This window comes from Lipotes vexillifer, unplaced genomic scaffold (assembly GCF_000442215.2).
Source record: "Lipotes vexillifer unplaced genomic scaffold, Lipotes_vexillifer_v1.1 scaffold1303, whole genome shotgun sequence".
Lineage (NCBI taxonomy): Eukaryota > Metazoa > Chordata > Mammalia > Artiodactyla > Lipotidae > Lipotes > Lipotes vexillifer.
Window position 1 is genome coordinate 841589 of NW_006785848.1, and position 23463 is coordinate 865051.

General features: G+C 39.1%; 1 protein-coding gene across 1 annotated transcript in view; it reads left to right on the top strand.

Moving 5' to 3' along the window:
* Window positions 1–2187: 2187 nt before the first annotated feature.
* SLC9C1 (solute carrier family 9 member C1) overlaps window positions 2188–23463 on the top strand; it is a 101463-nt gene continuing 80187 nt past the window's right edge. The window contains exons 1-6 of the mRNA XM_007458164.1: window positions 2188–2351; window positions 7961–8013; window positions 8112–8216; window positions 9348–9448; window positions 12146–12274; window positions 21925–22090. Of these exons, the coding sequence (XP_007458226.1) occupies window positions 2188–2351; window positions 7961–8013; window positions 8112–8216; window positions 9348–9448; window positions 12146–12274; window positions 21925–22090 (718 nt within the window). The remainder of the gene's footprint in view (window positions 2352–7960; window positions 8014–8111; window positions 8217–9347; window positions 9449–12145; window positions 12275–21924; window positions 22091–23463) is intronic.

A 23463-nucleotide genomic window follows, 5' to 3' on the forward strand; every position in this document is an offset into this window, starting at 1 on the left:
CCACCATATTCGGAGGGAAAGCCCCAGAAGGAGAAGAGATACAGAAAGGGGATAGAAAGAATATTTTTAAAAATAACGCCTGAGGGCTTCCCTGGTGGCTCAGTGGTTAAGAATCTGCCTGTCAATGCAGGGGACACGGGTTCAAGCCCTCGTCCGGGAAGATCCCACATGCCGCAGAGCAACTAAGCCTGTGCACCACAACTACTGAAGCCTGCGCACCTATAGCCCATGCTCCACAACAAGAGAAGCCACCGCAGTGAGAAGCCTGTGCACCGCAACGAAGAGTAGCCCCCGCTCGCCACAACTAGAGAAAGCCCACACACAGCACCGAAGACCCAATGCAGCCAAAAATAAATAAATAAAATAAATAAATTTTTTACAATACCCGAAAACTTTCCAAATTTGATTAAAAAAAAAATTAGTCTACATATCCAAGAAGATCAGTAAATTCTATGTAGAACAAATACAAAAAGATCCACACCAAGCACATCATAATCAAACATAATCAAAGACAAAGAGAATCTTGAAAGTAGCAAAAGATTTTCAATAACATTAATAGCTAATTTTTATCAAAAACCTTTGCAAGGCAGAAATAGAGACACAGATGTAGAGAACAAACATATGGACACCAAGGGGGGAAAGCCGGGGGTGGGATGAATTGGGAGATTGGGATTGACATATATACACCAATATGTATAAAATAGACAACTACTGAGAACCTGCTGTACACTCCACTGTACAGTAGAAACTAACACAACATTGTAGGGCTTCCCTGGTGGCGCAGTGGTTGAGAGTCCGCCTGCCAATGCAGGGGACACGGGTTCGTACCCTGGTCCGGGAAGATCCCACATGCCGTGGAGTGGCTGGGCCCGTGAGCCATGGCCGCTGAGCCTGCGCGTCAAAATACATTGTAAAACAACGATACCCCAATTAAAATGAAAAAGTGCTAAGAGGAGTGGCCAACATGGAGGACTATGAAGACCCTGAGCTCACCTTCTCCCATGGGTACACCAAAATTACAACTATTCACACATAAATTATTGATGAGAAAACACTGGAAGACTAGCAGAAAATATCTCGCACAACTAAAGATATAAAGAAGGAGCCACAATGAGACGGATAGGAGAGGTGGAAATGTGGTACAGTCAAGACCCACACCCCTGGGTGGGTAACCCACAAATGGGAGCATAATTACAATTGCAGAGGTTTTCCCAAAGAAGCAAGGGGTTTGAGACCCAAATTGGGCTCCCCAGCCTGGGAGTACTGCACCAGGAAGATGGTTCCTCCAGAACATTTGGCTTTGAAGGCTGGCAGGGCTTGCTTCCAGGAGAGCCAGAGGGCTATAGGAGATAAAGACTCCACTCCCAAAGGGCACACACAGAATCTCACATGCTTCGGGAACCAGGGCAGAAGCAGTCATTTGAAAGAAGCCTGGATCAGAGCAACATGCTGATCTTGGAGTCTCCTGGAGAGGCAGAAGGCAGCAGGGGCTTGCCCCAGGGACATAGACACTGGTGGCAGCCATTTGGGGAGCTCATTCTGCTATGTGGCCCGGGTGCTGGCAAGACCCATTTTGGAGTCCTGCCTCTAGCTTATAAGTGCCAGGACTCAGCCCCATCCATAAGCCTGTGGGCTGGAACACCTTAGGACAAGCAATGAGCTGAGTGGAGACACAGCTGTACCCACCAGTAGGCTTGCTGCTCTAATACTGCAGAGCCCGCACCTGCCTCAGGACCTGGCCCTGTCCACTAGAGGACCCTGGGGTCCTCTGGAACTATCCCTGGGACCCACAGGGTCCTGCAGCCAGAGACCCTGGGATCCAGTTCCATCCACCAGTTAGCTGGCAGTAGCCCTAGGGCCAGCCTCACCCACCAGTGGGTAGGCACCAGCCCCAGGACCATGGCAGACCTTCAGTCAGCCACCCTGGGATCTGGAATCACCCACCAGCAGGGCAACACCAGCTCAGAACATGCCAGACCTTGCAGCCAACCATGTCAAAAACTAGCCCCCCTTACCAGCAGGCCTACACAAGCTCTGAGACCTCCAGCGTCCTGTAGCTCAAGACTTGGGAACCTGACTCCACCCACAAGTGTGGCAGCTCTAGCCCTGGGATCATCTAGGCACTAGCCCACTGAACAGAAGGTAAATACCAGATCTGAGACAACTTGGACACCTCAGCCAGCCACCATGGGATCTACCCCACTCACCAGTGGGCCAACACCAGCTTTGGGACAGCCCAAACCCAACAGCCAGCCATGTCAAAAACCAGTCCTACTCACTAGCAAGCCAACACTAGATCTGAGGCTGCCAGCCCCACATTCACCCACTGCAGCACACATCTCTGCCAACCAGTAGACCAGAACTACACCAGGACCTCCTGAGGCCATGTTGCCAGCAGGTGACCTGAGCCTGTCTTCCAGTGGCTGGGAGCCTCCTTGCCAGGCAAGGCATGGCAACCAACCAAACTGGAGGCCAGAAGGACCCATATAGGCAAAATAGAGAGCACCTCTAGAGCATAGAGCCAAATAAGAATCTAGATTTCAAAATCATTATAAAATTCCTTCCCAAACATTTTATGATGAGAGTGGGAATATGAAAATTGGCTCTATGGTAGTATCACTAAGTAATTTCAATGAAAATATCCTTTTCATATTATGTTTAGAAAAAAGAAATGAGTCTATCATTATTCCAAAAAATTTCCCTAGATAAAGGACTCAGAAGATAAAATCTATCTTGCCTGTCTTGATTGCATTCTCTTATATGGTTAGAATAGCCATTGTCTCCCTCTCTCTCTTTTTTGTTTCCTAACCCAGCAACCTGCATCCTCATATTTCAAAATCTCTATCAGTCTATCTTATCTAGGAGTCTCACTCCCACCAGAATTCTGGGAAAACAGTGTCTATTGGCTCTTTGCCAGAAATCCACTGTTCCTAAGTTTTAAATTAATAGAGCAATACAATTTCTGGAGGTTCCTTTTCACCCTTGTTTATTTTATTTTATTTTTTAAATAAACGTCCTTAAGGCTTCAAGGGTTGCTGTAGATGTGCAGGGGCAATGATGCTGTGTAGCACTTTCTAGGACTGTATTTCGTCAGCCAATCAAGTCAGGGGTTGTGAAGCTGAAGCCAATGGGTTCAGACCAGGGGCGGGGCTTACCGCGGTAACTGTCAGTGAGGTAGCAGTTAGTTGCGGCTGTTCTAGGGTGAACGGATTAGGTAGCCTCCACTTATCACCTACATACCACACGATACTCCTCTGAGGCTCTAGATGGTGAGTCCTCCCTTGGCTTCCCCTTCAGGAAGTTGCCCTTCCCCTTGGGTACTTTCTTCCGCAAAGAAGAACAAATGCTCCAACAGTATTCCAGCTACAGATTCAGCCAGCCACTCCCTCTTGTAGTTTCCAGCTTTCCTATGGCAGCCAATCAAACACTTTTCCAAAGATCAACCACCCTTTCAGTGTGAATTTCTGTCCCTTAGCCCCTGCCCCTCCTCCATTACACTTCCCATATCAACTTTCCAGACTGCTGCTCACCTGCCTGGTGATTGTTCCCTTTGCTTTATGAGGCACCAAGAGGAAAGCACACTGATGCCGTGGTGAATCTTCTCAGGTGTATGCCGCAAAGCCGAGAGGAAGGGCTCGTTCTGAGTGAAGAAGACTTAGGAGGGCAACAGACTGCTCACCTTCCGAGTCTGTGAGTAAGGCCCCTCTGTATTGTGTGGAGAGTCTTCTGAAGAGCCAATCCAACCCCAGTTCTGTATCTGTCATAAATCAATGAGAGCTTTACAGCTAATGAGGATTACTGGGATCCCACAACTCTCTTTTCAGGATAATTTTGTCACCAGATTCCTGCAAAAATGTGGTGATTAAAAGGAAGAAAGATTTCCCATTTTCAAGTACAGAGTGAATCAGTATGATTTCCACTCCATGACAGAGAATTTCTCAAGGCTGAGTGATGTTCAGGGCAAATCCATATGCCATTTTTGAGAGGACAGTTATAAACTCCACACAGAAAGAGATTTGAGGCATTATTTAGTTTATTGATAAGTTAATATAGGAAACCTATGTGGCAATTTCAAGGCAAATCAATATTTTTTACTTAATGAGACGTTAACTCATAAACTTATTCAAAATTGTCAAAAGTCAATTTAAGCTAAAGAAGAGTTTTAATTACATTGAAAATCTGTTTAATCTAAACTGCTACTTCTTTACCCATATCCTTTAAAGTACCAAGCTAGAATAATATTAGCATTTACATGCTAACTCAACATGAGATCATTTTGGTCAGGGGCAAGGTTTGTTAGGAGAATTTGGAGTAGAGGTTGAAGAAACCAAATTGAGTATTTACAGACAAACGGGGAAATTCTGTTGAACTTGATCATATATGTCCCTAAAGTTCAAGAATAATTAAGATTTGGAGTAATTTTATTCTTTTATGAAAGGGATTTATTAGGATTGAATGTATAAACACTTATTAAGGTTTTCTTTTTTAATTTATTTTTTTATTGGGGTATAGTTGTTTTACAATGCTGTGTTAGATTCTACTGTATAGTGAAGTGGAGTTCCCTGTGCTATACAGTAGCTTCTCAATAGTAATCTGTTTTTTACATAGTAGTGTATATATGTCAATCCCAATCTCCCAATTCATCCCACCCCCCCATTCCCCTCTTGGTGTCCATATGTTTGTTCTCTACGCCTGTGTCTCTATTTCTGCCTTGCAAACAGGTTCACCTGTACCATTTTCCTAGATTCCACATATATGCGTTAATAATATATATTTGTTTTTCTCTTTCTGACTTACTTCACTCTGTATCACAGCCTCTAGGTCTATCCACATCTCTACAAATGACCCCATTTGTTCCTTTTTATGGCTGAGTAATATTCCATTGTATGTATGTACCACATCTTCATTATCAATTCATTTGTCGATGGGCATTTAGGTTGCTTCCATGACCTGGGTATTGTAAATAGTGCCGCAATGAACATTGGGGTACATGTGTCTTTTTGAGTTATGGCTATTAAGGTTTCAAATAAACAATTTTAGAAATGAGAAAATGCTTATGGGAACATGTATCCCTGCTTTTAGTTTGGAAAATAATAGTTTCCTTAACTGTATTAAATTCTGAGAGCCTACAGGAGTGTATAACTATGATGCAGAAAATATTTTTCCTTTTTTGGTCAAACCCATTTGCTCCAGAATATTTAGTCCAGGAGTAACAGTGAGAAAATTAATAGGTGAAATTGACAATAGTTTCCTAAATAATTTGATGCTGAGAGCAAATACCATCAGTCTATCACAGTGTTCTTCCCTAATGGCACAGATTTCTCCTAGAGCAGTGCTTTTAATAATGGCTGATTATTAGAATCCCTGGGAAGTTTTTAGGTTCCTAATACTCAGGCTGCACCTTAGACCAATTAAGTTAACCTCTGTGGTGCCACCCAGGTATCTGTATTTTTAAAACTCTCTGGTTCCAATATGCAGTCAAGGTTGAAAATCTCTGTCTTAGAGGGATGACTGAGCTCGCTCTCCTCTGTCACTTAAATTACTATCAAGATCCCTTGGTCTACTTTCAGTTCTTAACATGTTAAAGTGAGGTTAAGGAATTTAGAAATCCTTTGAGGAAAAATGAAACAAACCAAAAATAAGCAGCCCCAAACATCAGGGAACTGGTCTGACACCCAGAGCTACGTGTCACCTAGTGTTACTACAAGCTGGTCTGATGCTCACAGCTAGTCCATGTTGTTCTCCTATTGGACATATAATCTCACAGAACATCAAAATCAGATGAGTTCACTAGGAGACCGTAAATAAAGTTGGACCAAAAGAAGTCACCATGCAACCCATACAGTACCAAACATCCTCTCCCTCATCTAAAATGAGTGGCTGCTGCTTCTGTACTCATCACAGCGTTATCCCCCTTCTAGTCTGCTTTCTCTATACATAAGATTTATTGAGACACCCAATCACAGAATTGTCCTTGCTTTTTTTTTTTTTTTGCGGTACGCGGGCCTCTCACTGTTGCTGCCTCTCCTGTTGCGAAGCACAGGCTCCGGACGCTCAGGCTCAGTGGCCATGGCTCAAGGGCCCAGCTGCTCCGCGGCATGTGGGATCTTCCCGGACCGGGGCACAAACCCGTGTCCCCTGCATCAGCAGGCGGACTCTCAACCACTGCGCCACCAGGGAAGCCCTGTCCTTGCTTTCTGACAGCACCCAAGTCATAGTAAACTTTTACTTCCTTAGACCCTCTCCAAAATCACCCAGATCCACAATTAGTTCTTTCTAACATCCTTTTACTGAACCTCCCAACAGTTCTCCAGGGTGAATGGCCTCCCTCACTGAGACACATAATAAACCAAACTTGTCAACTACAGATGTGTTTCTGTGGTCTTCACCAGAAGGGCATTGATACCCTTTCTCAAAATATCTGACTCAAGAATATTAAAAATAAGCTAGCTTTGAGACTGAAAACTGAGCAATATTTCCTTTGAATTGGGTGAATCACAGTGGTTACTAACATTGGCTACACATTAAAATTGCCTGGGGAGCCCAAGCTGCAACCTAGACTGATTTAAATAGGTATCGCTGAGGATAAGACTCAGGCAATAGTATTGTTATAGCTCCCCAGGTGATTTCAAATAAAATTATAAATACAGGGAGAGGAATTACATAGACTGGGAAACTATACAGATTAGAAAACTGAGGCCAACAGCAAGTTGCCCAGAGTCTTTTACCCTGCAAGCAGCAGCCCATCAGATCTTTACGTGCAGAGAGTCGCAATCTGACCAGAGAGTCGGCACTTTTACATTGGTGCTAATATGGTACAACGTTTGTAAACAGTGTTCACAAGGCCCTTTGATGCTGGTGATACAATACCATGTGGAAAGAAGTAGAAAGTATAATTATATAAGGATGAATAGAACTATGTAAATAAAATATATAAAAGCCACTAGATGACATGACTGTGCATATTTTTGTTTGTTTTTGAAATGCTTCTTTACACATTTATTTCAAAAATATTCACAGTAAGCATGTATTCATTTAATTTTCTTTCAAAAGGTTGTTTTTATAGTCAGTAAAGAGCATACTATAAAACATATGTATGTGAAATATGAAACTGGAAAAGACATTGCTGGATCGTGAGAGGAAGTTTAGTAATAACTAATTGATTGCTTAGCGAGGCAGCCAGATGAGATGCTAATAGACACTAGAAACGGTTAAGCCAATATTATGAGAGAATTGGAAGAGTTCCCTGCATGAAGTTTAAGACCCCGATATAAAACTTTCCTCACCATGGGAAGCAAGTGGGATTGGCAGACTGCAGCTATTACCTATTTCTTCAAACCAAGACACACCATGGCCCTTGTTCCTTTCCAAGAAGTAACAATAGAAACATGTAACAGCTCCCTTGTTTTAAATCATTTTGTTTTCAATATTTTTCTTAGGTCCTTGTTTGCTATAAAAATATTTAAAAGTTAGAGAAAACATGGCCCATCAATGTCTCAAAGGAGATAAAAGAAGGCTCTTATTAAATATCATCATGGTCTATTAATTTCTGTCTGGATAGAACAACAAAAGAGATCAGAATATTCTCACCACCACCACTTCTTACTTTGGAATAGCTGCCAGATCATGCTTCCAGAGGCTCAGATAAGCTGAGAGCAAACCTCTCAGTTGTCCATCCTCAGAGCTAAGTAACCTGCACCAGCCTGTGGTCCTGGTGACTGGTTAGATGAAAAATCCTCTTTTCAGCTGGATAGATACAGGGAAAAAATAGCTGAGTAGTGCTTGGCATCATAAGAACACAGGATGACACTGGCTCGTCTCTACCACTTGGGGTTGTAATTCTTCTATCATCTAAATTGAAAACATCATAGAAGAGGGAGGCATCCCTAATTTTGGCACACCCTAAGAAATCACTAGAAATAACTAAAGAGAAATATAGGCTTTTTATTTATTTTTTAAGAAAAGCTGTAGAAGGCCACCAAGAAGGAAAATCTTACGTTCTTTTGGTCCTAGGTGAGTTTTGCAGAGAGTCCTAAGAGTTGTACTCAGACGGCCTATGAGAAACCACAGGATGAATGGCCCTGTTTCTAATTTCACTTTTCTTAACAAAGGATTTACCAACATATGGCTGGATTTTTTTAGGAATACATTCATGAAAACTTCTCAGGAACTCCCTGAAATCATTCTAATATTGTCTTTGATCTGTACCATTGGAGGTAAGTGTAATTCTTTTTATTTAAGTGTGTTTTGTCACCATAGAGAATTAAGAAAAGTAGCAATAATAGGAAATTAGATTTTTTTTTTCTAAATTCTTACCTCTATACCAAGATTTTCAATCAAATGAATCCAACGGTAATCTGCCCCTGAGGAGAGACCATGTAGATCTGATCCACATTCTTCACCTCTATTGAGTTCAGAGTATTCATACCTTCTTACTTGCTAGGTCGTGGTTAGATTTAAGTGATGTGGAGAATTGAACCAGATAAGCAGAAAATCAAAGGTTAGGGATTTTATTGTTACCTGCGTCATCATAAACTAGAGTTTCATTCATATTTTAAAATTAGCTGTCCCACAGATTTCTTCACTTGGAAAAAGAATTTTCAAAGTGATAGGTCTTCTGAATGATTCAGTTACTTTTTAACCCCTTGGTAGGTGTTCCCTTAGGTTTTGTCCAAATGGTAAATTATGCCCAACTTTTATGAGAAGAAAAGAACACTGTAGAAATCAAAAGAAAGCACATTTTTTGCATGTGCTTTTGACCTGATTAGGAATTGTATTACAAAGAATTAGAAACATTAAACTGAAGGAAATGCTGTGATACTGCTTATTGCACTTTGAAAAAAATTATGAACAAAGTTAAATATTCATTATAGGCTTTCTAATGGGTAGTAGGTAATTAGTAATAGGTAGCTAGTTTTTCTTATTATTAAGTTATTATACTAATTCCTCATTGTTATCTTGGGAATCAGCCAGGATATTTCATTTAAGTTTAGTAATTTATTAATCCCTCATTGCAGGATTGCTAAAGAAATGAATATCTGACTTATAGCATGTAAACTGCTGTAAATATTTTAGTAGGAACAAAAGAACCAACGATTACTAGCAATATTTAATAAAGATTCTAAGAAAATGATAGACTTCGTAAAAGAAGTAAAGCATGAATTTAGTGGGTGACCAATTATACTGATTCTATATGCTTAAGTGTGAGGGAGGGTTTCAGTTACAGGAATATAGCAAGTAAGGGGTGGTGCAGTCTTTCACTGTCCTCAGTATTAAGAAGTCATGTCAAATTAAAGTTCTATAAATGTGGTATTTCACTGCCTTTCAATAGACATATTTTTTTGCAGCATTTTTGAACCTACACTTGAAAGACTTTCCAATTCCTCTCCCTGTGATATTATTTTTATTTGGATGCAGTTTTGAAATGTTAAGTTTTACATCTGACCAGGTGTGTATAGTAAATATGAGCATTTTATGTATCTGACTATATCTAAGGTTCATATAAATACAAAGATGGCTTAAGAAAATTTGTAAACATATTTCTTCACTGCTCTGCCAGTTGCTAGATGCTTATGATGTGGATAACATCCTATCAGCTGTGTAGATGAAGGAACAGGCATGAAAGAGCTGAAATCCAGGTAACATAGTCAAAACAGAGCCTAGGTCTGAAACTAGGTAGGCAATTCAGAATGAGTACACGTACAGCTGCTAAGAATGTGAGTAGCTGAGTATTTAATCATAATTCAAAACCTTAGACAAGAAATTGGTAAACAAGGTAGAAGCCCAGAGAGACTTTGAGCTACTGATACAGGACTCTAGTAGCAAGAGAATTCTGACATTGAACCAATCTATTGCCTCGGGAATGTTTCATAGGGTTCCCATTAGAATAGAGGCTACTCTCTAAGTGCACCTGCCTTAGAATATTTCAAGAAACGTACACTGAACCTCTTACATGGAGTTGGAAGTGAGGAACAAGACAAAGTATATAGTCAAGGCATATACAGTATTACTAAATAGTTGGGAACAGCTGGAGTCAGGTAAAGGGGAGACAATATGCTTACTACAAGGAATATAGAATGCATTATTGACACATTAAATAGTCTGCTAGCCCAGGGGTTGGCGGCAAAGTGTTTTCTGTAAAAGGCCATATAGTGCATATTTTAGACTATGAAGGCCATATGATCTCTGTCACAGCTACTCAACTCTGCCATTGTAGTTTAAAAGCAGCCATAAACAATACATAAGTAAATTGGTATGGCTGTATTCCAATAATACTTTATTTACGAAAACAGGCATTGAGCCAGATTTGTTCCCAGGGCCCATAGTTTGCCAACACCTGCCCTAGTTAATCAGTATATAAATACGAACGTGTGTGAAAATGATTGACTTTCCCAAACAAATTTAACCAGTGATGTTAAAAACCATAATGGAAACCATGTATCCATGCCAGAACCAGAAGCAGATTACTCCTTCATTTGCCATGAACAGGTTTTATAATCATCTGATTTTTGACATAAATGCAATTTTAAGGACTTCTATAAACTTTACTATTTGTCAACAACTCTTTAAAGGAAGAGACCATATGTTGAGAACTGTGAACCGTCTAAGATTTTACTCAACTTTCAATCTAATAATTTTGCTTGCCACAGTTTCACGGTCCTGGCAAAAGGCACGGGACTCCTGGGCTAGAAACAAAGGACTTTATTACTCATAGCAATAGCAGAAGCCAGAGTATCAGCATTTTCTTGCCCCTGTTCCATGAGCCCCACAGGGAGAAGTAAAGAGGGCAAGGTGAAACCTGCATACACAATGGGTTGCATTATAGGAGAAGAAATCTGAGCTTAGAGAACTTGAATATTTTATGATGGGCAGTGAGCTCATCTGCCCTCTTGCTCCAGAGAGAGATAATATCTTTATAACACTGGACAATATAGTAAACCTGCCTTTTTCTCTGGAGGGAGACACTTGCTTTATCTTCCAAAGCTGTTAGCCACACAAATATTCTTGAAAGAAAATATTCCTGGAAGAAAAGCAGTCAGTGCCTCCATCCATAGCATACAGAGAAACACAAGAGACCCATGAAGAATCATCTCCCAAATGCAAGGAGAGAGGCTAACACAGTAGGTACTCAGTGTTTCCTTAATGAGTGAATGTTGAATGGATGTGTTAACGAACCAAACTGGGTCTGCTTGCCCACGGGCAGTAAAGCCAATCTACTGACAGTGGGTTGTGGTGAAGGAAAGTGCAGCGTTTATTGTAAGGTGCCGTACAAGGAGTATGGGACAGCTAGTGCTCAAAAAGCCTGAACTCCCCGATGGGTTTCAGCAAAGCATTTTTAAAAGCAAGGCAAAGGAAGGGAGTCCCAGGGTATGTGATGAGCTCATGCACAATTCTCTGATTGGTTGATGGTGAGGTAAAGTAAAAAGATCAAAAATTGTTGCAAATATTCCCTGGTTCCAGCCAGACTCCTGAAGGGATGTGTTAATTTCTTTCATTTGGTGGGGGCGTTTACATCTGTAAATCAACTCAGGAAATGTGCATGAGATACTATTATCTAGGTACTTCAGAGAGGACCTAAAGCAGAGGATATAAGGGAGACATCTCTCTGGGGAAGGCCCCATAGGGTCCTGCTTGGTTACAGATGCCCATATAGGATTTAAAACTATCAACTAAATATTTTATGATAAACACCATTAATTGGTTATTTCATAATCTGCATTACCTTCCCAGTCTCTATCCCTGCTATTCTTCCATACACATCTTCTGTATAATCCATGGCTAATTATGTAGTTTCTGGAAATTGATATGATTGTTTACTCCTTTGTGGATTTTGTACATGATGATCCATCTACCTGAAATCTTTTTCTTTCTCTTGTATGCTGAAAATCTCCTACATTCCCTTTAGTACTTTTGTCAAACTGTTTCCTATATCTATTCTTAAAAAAGCATAGAGATGTTCATTAACCTTTTGCTGTAGTTGGTAATGATCTGATGCAAAATTATGAAAATCCAAGAGTTAAGACTTTAGCACTTACTATGTTGTGATTTATCTTTTTATCTTGTGCTAGGCATAGGAGTGCCTGGCATGTATTCCATGCTAATAGACCAACAGATAAATGAGAAAATAACATTTTTATATTATTAGGTCCAAAAATATGCAGATGCCATACAGTGGATGGATCCACATTTATTTTTTGATATATTTACACCAATAATTATCTTTAATGTTGCATTTGACATGGATGTTTACCTGCTCCACAAGTTATTTTGGCAGGTAAGAAGTGTTATTTTCAATAATATTATTCACTCATGAACTACTACATGTTATCTATGTTCAGTTTTTTTTACATTTTTAAAAATCAACTATATTTAGGTACAATTTATATATGCAGTAGTATGCATACATTTTGAGAGTACAGTTTGATGAGTTTTGACAAATATCAACCTATCAAGATATAGAAATTTCCATTATCCTAGAAAATTCCCTCAGACTTCTTTGAAGTCAATCCCTCATCAGTGCCTCAGAGAGGTAAGTACTGATCAAACTTTCTCCTTTTTAATGATTCAATTTCATTTGATTTACCTTAGAAATTCTGTCCAAATATTATGTAATTTTTGGTACAGATAGTCATTTGCAAGGTCATGGGGTACAAGTGCAAAGACTTTCTCATTACTTGTCATTTCTATATAGTATATCTCTTTTGAATATTAATTCAAAGAGAAAAGTAGGAAATCATTTCTATAGCCTTATTATTAAAGTCTCAAATAGATGCCAGGTGAAAAAATTTGCATAGTGACTATTACAGGCATTATTTTCAAAAGTCATTCCTAATCAAGATAAATTATATTCAATTAAATTGATTAAAAAATCCATTACATATTGTTTTTAGCAGGTTCTTCAAGATTTACATAACAGTTTCATTGTCTTCCATGTATGACTTAGATTCACAAACAAAAATAAGTCTCCACTTTGATACCACTATAGTTTTCTTTTTTCCAAAAGTTTTTACTTTTGATGAAGTTCATCAAATTTTCTTTTAGAATTTGTGTTTTTATGTCCTATTAAAAAGTATTTGCCTAATCTAAGGTCACTAAGATCTTTTGCTATGTTTTCTTCTAGAATTTTAATAGTTTTAGATTTCACATTTAGGTCTAAGATCCAATTTGAGTTAATTTTTTTATATGATGTGAGTTGGGTGTTCTGTTTCATTTTCTTTTCATATGGACATTCAATTTTTACAAAATCATTTTTCTTCTTCCAGTTTTATTGAGATATAATCAATATAGAGCACCATATAAGTTTAAGGGGTACATCATGATTTGACTTGTATACATCATGAAATGATTATCATAATAAATTTAGTGAACATCCATCATCTCATACAGATACAAAATTAAAGAAATAGAAAAAAATATTTTTCTCTGTAATGACAACCCTTAGGATTTACTCTCTTAACAACTTTTGTGTGTAACATACAGCAGTGTTCATTATATTCATCATATTGTTGTACATCACATCCCTACTACTTATTTATTTTATAATTGAAAGTTTTGTACCTCTGGACTGCCTTCATCCAATTCTCCCTCTCACACCCCCTCCCACCCTGCCTCTGGTAACCACAAATCTGATCCCCTTTTCTATGAGTTTGGTTGCTTGTTGGTTTATTTTTGAAGTATAATTGACCTATACCACTGTGTTAGTTCCTGTTACACAACACAGTGATTTGATATTTATATACTTTTCAAAATGATCATCACGATGTCTAGTTACAATATGTCACCATACAAAGATATTAAATAGTTATTGCCTATATTACCCACACTGTACATTTCATACCTGTGAATCATTTATTTTGCAGCTGGAAGTTTGTACGTCTTAATCTCCCTCACCTATTTCTTTCCTTCTCCCAACCCCTCTCCAGGTGGCTACCTGTTTGTTCTCAATATCTATAAATCTGTTTCTGTTTTGTTACATTTGTTCAGTTAGCATAATACCTTCTGGGTCCATCTATGTTGCCACAGATGGCAAGATTTCATTCTTTTGTGGTTGAGTAATATTCCATTGTGTGTCTGTGTGTTGTTTGTATATATATATATATATATATACACATACATATATAAACCGCATCTTCTTTATCCATCTATCGATGAACATTTAGGTTGCTTCCATACCTTGGCTATTGTAAATAATGCTGCAATGAACATAGAGTGCACATATCTTTTTGAATGAGCATTTTCATTTGCTTTGTATAAATACCCAAAAGTGGAACTGCCAGATGATATGGTAGTTCTATTTTTAATTTTTTGAGGAATCTCCATACCGTTTTCCATAGTGGCTGCACCAATTTACATTCCCATGAATGGTGCGTGAGGTTTCCCTTTTCTCTATATCCTCTCTAAAACTTATTTGTTGTCTTTTTGATAATAGCCATTCTGACAGACGTGAGGCGATATTGCATTGTTGAAATCAGGGATTTGCATTTCCCTGATGATTAGTGATGTTGAGCACATTTTCATATGCCTATTGGCCATTTTTCTGTTTTCTTTGGAAAAATGTCTATTCAGATCCTCTGCCCATTACTTAATGGGTTTGTTTGTTTTTGATATTAAGTAGTATGAGCTCTTTGTACATTTTGGATCTTAACCCCTTATTCGATATATTGTTTGCAAATATCTTCTCCCATTCAGTAGGTGATCTTTTTGTTTCGTTGAGAGTTTCCTTCACTATGCAAAAGCTTTCTAGTTTCATGTAGTCCCATTTATTTATCTTTGCTTTTGTTTCCCTTGCCTGAAGAGACATAGCCAAAAAAACGTTACTAAGACTGATAACAAAAATCTTACTACCTATGTTTTCTTCTAGAAGTTTTTCAGATCTTACATTTAAGTCTTTAATCCATTTTGAATTTATTTTTGTGCAGGATGTGAGAGAGTAGTACAGTTTAATTATTTTGCATGTAGCTATTCAGTTTTCTCAACACCATTTTTTGAAGAGGCTGCCTTTCCCAAATCATATATTTCTCCCTCCTTTGTCGTAGATTAATTGCCTATATAAGTGTGGGTTCATTTCTGGGCTTTCCATTCCTTTCCATTGATGCATGTTGCTGATCTCTTAAGCTCACATGCATTTCAACAACCCTGCATTTTTATCCCCCCCCACACATTTACTGTTTTTGACATCATATTTTACGTATTTTTCCTTTATGTATCCCTTTACTACTTATTGTTGATATAGATGATTTTACTACTTTGGTCTTTTTACCTTCCTACTAGCTTTTAAGTGGTTGATCTACTACCTTTACTGTATATTTGCCTTTACCAATGAGATTTTTCCTTTCATAATTTTCATACTTCTAGTTGTAGCCTTTTCCTTTTCTCTTAGAGAAGTACATTTAACATTTCTTGCAAAGCTGGTTTGGTGGTGCTGGACTCTTTTAGCTTTTGCTTTTCTATAAAATTTTTCATCTCTCCATCAAACCTTAATTAAAGCCTTACTGGGTAGAGTAGTCTTGTTTCTAGGTTTTTCCCTCTTATCATTTTAAATATATCATGCCACTCCTTTCTGGCCTGCAGAGTTTCTGCTGAAAAGTCTGCTGACCGTCTTTTGGGAATTCCCTTGTACGTAACTTGTAGCTTTTCCCTTGCTGCTTTTTTTTTTTTTTTTTTTGCAGTACGCGGGCCTCTCACTGTTGTGGGCTCTCCCGTTGGGGAGCACAGGCTCCGGACGCACAGGCTCAGTGGCCATGGCTCACGGGCCTAGTTGCTCCGCAGCATGTGGGATCTTCCCAGACCGGGGCATGAACTCGTGTCTCCTGCATCAGCAGGCGGACTCTCAACCACTGCGCCACCAGGGAAGCCCGTCCCTTGCTGCTTTTAATATTCTTGCTTTAACTTTATGATCATTACCTTGAACTCTTTATCAGGTAGATTGCTTATCTCCACTTCACTTAGTTCTTCTGGGGTTTTATCTTCTTCCTTCATTTGGAACATATTCCTCTGCTGCTTCATTCTGCCTAATTTGCTGTTTTATTTATATGTATCTGGTAAGTTAGTTACATTTTCCAACCTTGGCGAAGTGGTCTTTTCTAGAAGTCCTCTGTGACCCAGCAACATACTCTCCTCTCATCACCAGAGCTGTGTCCTCTAGGAGTTCTTCCTATGTGTGCTTTGTGGGTCCTTCTGTTGAAGGAGGATGACCACTATGTGCATTCTGGTAGATGTGGCTGACCCCCGGTCCAGTTGGTTGCCAGGTTCTGCCTTGTGTGGATGCTGCCAGCTGCTGGTGGGCAGGGCCAGGCCACAAGGCAGCTGCCTGCAGAGTCCTGGGTGGTCCTGGGGCTAGGGTTGGCCCACTGGTGGGCAGAGCTGGGTTCTGGAGTGCATGGTTGTGGGACCTGGTATCCTGGGTCTAGTGTCTGCTGCTGGTGGGTGGGCCCAGTTCCTGACACAGCTGATTACAGGGTCTGGAGTACCCCAAAGTTCATGTTGGCCTGTTGGTGAGTAGGGCTGAACCCAGGGGTGGGGATCTGAGGGGTCAAAGATGTCTCAGAGCTGGTGTCAGCTTGCTGATGGGCTTGGTGTTTGGGTCCCAGGGCTGGTGTTGGCCTACTGATGGGCAGGGCCATGGTCTAGGGGGTCCTGGAGCAAGTGCTGTCCTGCTGATCTAGATGGCTTTGGTGCTCTGGTGGTCCCTGGGCTCATGTCCACCCACTGGTGGATGAGGATGAGTCCTGGGGCTAGTGCCAGCCCACTGGTGAGTGGAGCTATGGCCTAGGTTCTCTGGCTGCAGGGCCCTGAGGGTCCTGGAATTGGTGTGTTGGCCTGCTAGTGGGCAGAGCTGGGGCCTGAGTTGTCCTGGGGCTAGTGCCAGCCTATTGGTGGGTGTGGCTTGTCCAGGGGCTAGTGCCAGCTTGATGGTGGGCAGAGCCAGGTCCCTACAGATGGCTGTGGATATGCAGGGGATCCCAGGACTAGTGCCAGTGCATTGGTGTGTGGGGTTGGATCCTAGGCCTTTTGGTGGACAGGGCTGTGTCCCAGGATAGTTGTACACTCAGAGAATGTTAAGGCAATTGGCCTGCTGGTGGGTGGGGCTATATTCTCTCCCAGGTAGCTGCTTGGCCTCCCAGTACTTTTGCCAACGGGCTGGTGGGCAGGGCTGGGTCCTGGCACTAATAAGCTAGGGGGAGGATTCCAAAATGGCACTGGCTAGCACCAGTGCTCATGTGGTAGAACAAGATCCCCCAAATGGCTGCCACCAGTCTCTATGTCTCCAAGGTGAGCTCCAGTTGCATCCTTCCTCTCTGAGAGGCGCTCCAAGATCAGCAGGTGGGTCTGACCCAGACTCCTTTCAAATCACTGCTTCTGCCCTGGGTCCCAGAGCATCTGAGATTTTGTGTGTGCCCTGTAAGAGGGGAGTATCTATTTCCCACAGCCATCTGGCTCTCCCAAAAGCAAGCCCTGCTGGCCTTCAAAGCCAAATGTTCTAGAGGAATCATCTTCATGGTGCAGTACCCCCAGGCTGGGGAGGCTGATGCAGGGCCTGGACCCCTTGCTCCTTAGGGAGAGCCTCTGCAATTGTAATTACCCTCCTAGTTGTGGCTCACTCACTGTGGGTATGGATCTTGACTATACCGTGTCTCTGGCCCTTCTACACATCTCACGGTTTGTTTTTTTGTTGAAGTATAGTTGATTTAAAATATTTAAAATATTATATTAGTTTCAGGTTTACAATGTAGTGTGATTCAGTATTTTTGGAGAACATACTCCATTATAAGTTATTATAAGATAATGACTATAATTCCCTGTACTATACTATTTTATACATGCTAGTTTGTGTTTGTTAATCCCATACACTTAATTTGTCCCTTCTCCCTTTGGTAACCACTAATTTGTTTTCTATGTCTATGAGTCTGTTTCTGTTTTGCATATACATTCATTTGTATTAATTTTTTTAGATTCCACATATAAATGGTATCATATAGTATTGGTCTTTGTCTGGCTTATTTCACTAAGCATAATATTTTCTAAGTCCATCCACATTGCTGCAAATGGCAGAATTTCATTCTTTTTTGCATTGGTTGTATAGTGGTGAGCATAGGTGCCTTCCATTCTTTTTATGGCTGAGTAATAGTCTATGGGATACATATACCACATCTTCTTTATCCATTTATCTGTTGATGGGCACTTGGGTTGTCATGGTTTGTTCTTTATATAGTTAGTTGTAGAAGATCTTTTCTGCTAGTCTTCTGGTCTTTCTCAACAAAAGCTACTCTGTAAATAGTTGTAATTTTGATGTGCCAGTGGGAGGAGGTGAGCTCGAGGTCTTTCTATGCACCACCCCCAGTCTTTGCCACTGCCTTCTATATTCAAAAATTTTAAAACTTTGCTCCAAATTATAAAACAAAGAAAACAAGGAAAAAGTATAAAGTGTGGGAAAAGTAAATTCAGCTCTATATTTTAATGAATAAACTACATCTTTTCAATTGTCTAGCATGTTGAAGACTCAAGAAAGAAATTATGGAGGAAAAAAGTAACTCAAAAAAATCTGACTGGCAGAACTTAATGCCACTTATGATTTTAACTCTGATACTATAAGAAAGCTATTATTAAATATATTAGGTCCAGTAAAAGGAAATTACTGATAAAAGTTGTCTTTCAAATACCCACCTTCTAAAATTTCCCACACGCACATGTAAAAGAACAGCACAGAGAAGACTACTCACAGAAACAGCAATAATCCTAATTCACAAACTATTATGATTATTTTCTAATTATGTGATATTTGAACCCCTCCAGGAAAGACCTTGAGAAAAAATACTCTAGATTATAAGCAGGATGTGCATTTCTTTCAAAGTAATCAATACAGTTTTGTAAGTATAAAACTGTTACCTAAAATACATTAGAATCAAAACTATTAAAATAATTTATACTTGAAACAGAGTCTGAAATTCAGACAAATTACAAAAAAATGAAATTGAAAAGAATAGAGATATAATAGCAGTTTGAGCTGGTTCTAGTGTTCCCTGTCAAGCCATCTCCTGAGTCTCTGTTCAACTGGGGGGTCAGCTGAGGTAGGATGAGCTAGATGGCTCTGCTCATATGTCTTTTGGTTGGTACTGTTAATATTGGCTATAGGCAATGAGTGTCACTGTACATGTATCTCATTATCCACGCAATTATTCCAGGCTTCCTCACATGGTGATTTCAGAGTCTCAAACATCAGCGGGAGAGGGCAAACTTGAATTTACTAGTGCTTTTTAAGAAAAAAATTTTATTGAAGTATAGTTGGTGTATAACATTTTCTAAGTTACTGGTGTACAATATAGTGATTCACAACTTTTTAAAGTTATACTCCATTTATAGATATTATAAAATATTGGCTATATTCCCTGTGTTGTACGATATATCATTGTAGCTTATTTTATGCATAATAGTTTGTATCTTTTAATCTTTTACCCCTATATTGCCCCTCCACACTTCCCTCTCCCCACTTTTTAAGTCTCTAGTTAAATCATGTTTGCTCTTGTTCAGTCAGTATGGAAGATAGCTACCCAATGGTGTGGATTCAGGGAGCAGAATTACTGCAGCCATTTTGCAAACATGTGATTTATTGAGGTATCAACAGCTATTTGGTGGAAGAACAAAGATTTGGATATCCTGACCCTCAATCCTCTTGTCTCAAAGCCTCATTTTAATTTGTTCCTTTGAACAGGAGTTAGTAATACAACTCCCTTGACCACCAAAACCTTAAATTGAGAATTCAGCCACCCTAGAGGTAAATTACCTAGGGGACCTTGATTTTCTTTCACCATTCGGATGCTGTTATCAAGCTTTATCTACCAAAGACTCCCTCTGAATAGTGTCAGGCCTCAGTAATGCCATATAAGCACTCTGTCATTGTTCTGTCAATTTTAAGATTGGGTTAGAAATGTCTGATTAAGTGACAACCAAAATCACTCAGGACTAGCACCCAGGCCTCCTGAGTCAGAGTCCAGTTATTTCCCAGCTGGACCCCAACTCTCTGCAAGAATGTCCCTGTACAAACAAAAGACTAAAATAATCAGAAGGAAGATAGCTTTTAATATTTTAGCTCTTCTGAATTCTCTTTTTCATTAACTGCATTAGGTATGTCTTTCTCCAGTGCCTATTGCAATGCCTCATTGCATAGTAGGTAGTGAATAAATGTGTAATAAATAAGGGGGTAAGAACTTGTGCTTTTTCATTTTTCTTGATGTAGCAAAAGCTGAGACAGGAACCTGGGGATTTTATTTGATTTTACTTCTCTGGAGAACTGTTTTAAATGGGAATGATTAGTACACTGCTGGTGGCTGTGTTTGTTGGTAAAACTTTTTGGAGGATATATTAGTAATCTCTATGGAAAGTCCCCAAATGATGCATGTCTTTAATTTTACTCATTGAAATTCTAAGGATATAATTAAGGATTTATGATATTGCTCTTTTTAATTTCATATTGGCAGTAAGAGCATTTTTCAACATTATGAAATTCTTAGTTATCCATTTTTATTTTATTTTATTTTTAAATTGAAATATAATTGACATATAACATTATTTAGTTTCAGGTGTGCAACATAATGATTTGATATTTGTATATATTTCAGAATGCTCACCAAAATAAGTCTAGTTAACATCCATCACCACACATAGTTACAAATCATTTTTCTTGTGATAAGAACTTTTAAGACCTACCTTCTTAGCAAATTTCAAATATGAAATACACTATTGTTGTTAACTATAGTCACCATACTGTATATTGCATTCCTATGCTTTATTTGTTTTATAACTGGAAATTGGTATCTTTTGACCCCTTTTACCCATTTCACACCTCCAACCCCCCACCCCACCCCACTGCCCGCCTCTGTTCTCTGTATCTATGAATTTAGTTTTTTGTTTTTTTAGATTCCACGTATAAGTAAGTGAGATCATATGTTATTTGTCTTTCTCTGTATGACATTTCACTTAGTATATGCCCTCAAGATCCACCCATATTGTGGCAAATGGCAAGGTTTCTTTCTTTTTCTTATGGCTGAATAATATTCTATATAGATGCCACATTTTCCTTATCCATTCATCCATAGATGGACATTTAGCTTGCGTCCATGTTTTGGCTATTGTAAATAAAGCTACAGTGAACATGAGGGTGTAGTTGTGAATTCTCATAGGTACTTTAAGGCACAATCACCACATTTTCCCAAGCGCATTTGGTAATAAAATCTTGCTAGATAACCACCACAGGTAGAATAGGAGAAAGTAGAAGACAATGGTGGGAAGGCAGAAGGCCAGGATCCAGTCCTAGAATAACAGAATGCCCCTTCCCATCTTTTTTCTGGTCCTCTGCCCTTTCTACACATTCCTTCTATTATTTTGTTTTCTCTTTTTTCCCCTCTTTTGTAACTTCTTTCTAAATTTGTGTTCTTTTTTCTATGTTAATAGGCTATGTCTCAGTTTTTATGCATTGTTAAATGTGTGTGTGTGTATATATATATATATATGGTATGTATGTATGTACCTTCACATATATACATCTATATTCAGTGGCGTTATCAAGAAAATTAAAAGTTCATTTATTTTCCATTATGGTTTATTACAGGATATTGAATATAGTTCCCTGTGCTTTAGAGTAGGACCTCGTTGTTTATCTATTTTATATGTAGTAGATTGTATAAAAGTTCCTTTTTAACTATAATGTGGTATTTCCTGTAACTGGTATTTCTTAGGTCCTAAGAATCTCATTGCAATATTTGTTCCTTATTTTGAGAGTTGCAATCACATAGTTGTTAAATAAGATAATTTAAAATTTCCCTTTAATGGATTGAATGTGATTCTACATCACCAGTATCCTGATTATCTGCATTTAAAAATGGAATACAAATGCCATCTGATTTTTCTATCTGTAAAATTTCTTTGCAGATACTTTTAATTACAATTCCTGGCTTTTTGATTAATTATACCTTAATTCTTTGGTATTTGGCATCCGTGAATAAATTAGTTTTGAAAACCACCACATGGTTATTATTTTCAGCTATCCTTGTGAGTTCAGATCCTATGCTGACTTCATCTTCTATAAAAGACCTGGGTAAGTATATTTTTCTCTTTTCCTATATTTAAAATATATTCCATGCTTAAACTGTCTAGTTTTAAGATCTTTTGTTCACTATAGCTTTTCACTATGTGAAGTGGGGTGCTGGGACATTGGGGATTGAGCATAGAGATTCAGGTGGTGATGCTTAGAACAGAAGGAAATGCCAGTGATAGGCTTACTTAGTATTTTAAGTCTTACATTCAGTTGTGGAATAGGGCAGGGGATTATTTGTAATCCTTGACTATACATGCTTCTACCCTGAGCCAACAGAGTAGTTCTGGGGGAATCGCAATATTGCATGTACATTGCGGTGACATTTCTATTGCCCAAAACCCCTTTTCTGTTGAAAACACTGTCGTTAAGATAATGCTATTTGTAAAAAAAGAAAAAAGAAAAAAAAGTCTTTGGAGTGTTTGTCACCATTAAGACCAAAAGCCTAAAAAGTCAAAAACAATAAAATCATAAATGATATGTATGTACTATTTTAGGAGAAAGAAATCTTTATTTAAAAGTATTAAAATACCGGGCTTCCCTGGTGGCGCAGTGCTTGAGAGTCCGCCTGCCGATGCAGGGGGCGCGGGTTCGTGCCCCGTTTCGGGGGGATCCCACGTGCCGCGGAGCGGCTGGGCCCGTGAGCCATGGCCGCTGGGCCTGCGCGTCCGGAGCCTGTGCTCCGCAAATGGGAGAGGCCACGACAGTGAGAGAAAAAAGTATTAAAATACCAAGTCATTGTAACCCAGAAAAAAATTCAAGAGCCTCATTCAAAAAAAAAAATCACCTAATTTGTATTCCCTCAGCTATTTTTTAGTAATGAGAACAAAAACATTTGCTTTAAAGTAGAATTAAAGTATAATTTTAATATGGCACATACATGCACATACACACACACACTTTTTATGGCCACTTGAAAAGGAAAGAGCTCTCTGAGGCAAGTAGAAACAGAGTAGTGCAGAAACCTCAACTGTACCTATGTGAATAAAGAAAAGCTAGATCTTTAAGACAAGATTTGTCTGTCCTGCAACCCTGCTTCTATGAGACTCTGTCAATGTCAGGCCCTTTCCTACTCAAAAGATTTGGAAGAGTTCTATGCTACCTGAGAGAATTCCATACTCCTCTTAATTGGAATCTAGTTACTTATTCCACTGACTTCCTGGCTTACCATTGTTGAATTTAAATAATTTCTTTGGGTTGAGTTACAAGGTTGTTCTTATAAACTTTGGCCATCTTGCCGTTACTTTTGGAATTTTATTTTTCTCCTCAATTTGCATCTTTAAAAAATTAAAAAAAAAAATAAAGTATCTTTCTCTTGGCAACATTTTTGTCTGAGTTTTCAAAGCAAGACTTTTATATAGTTTTTACTTTATTCT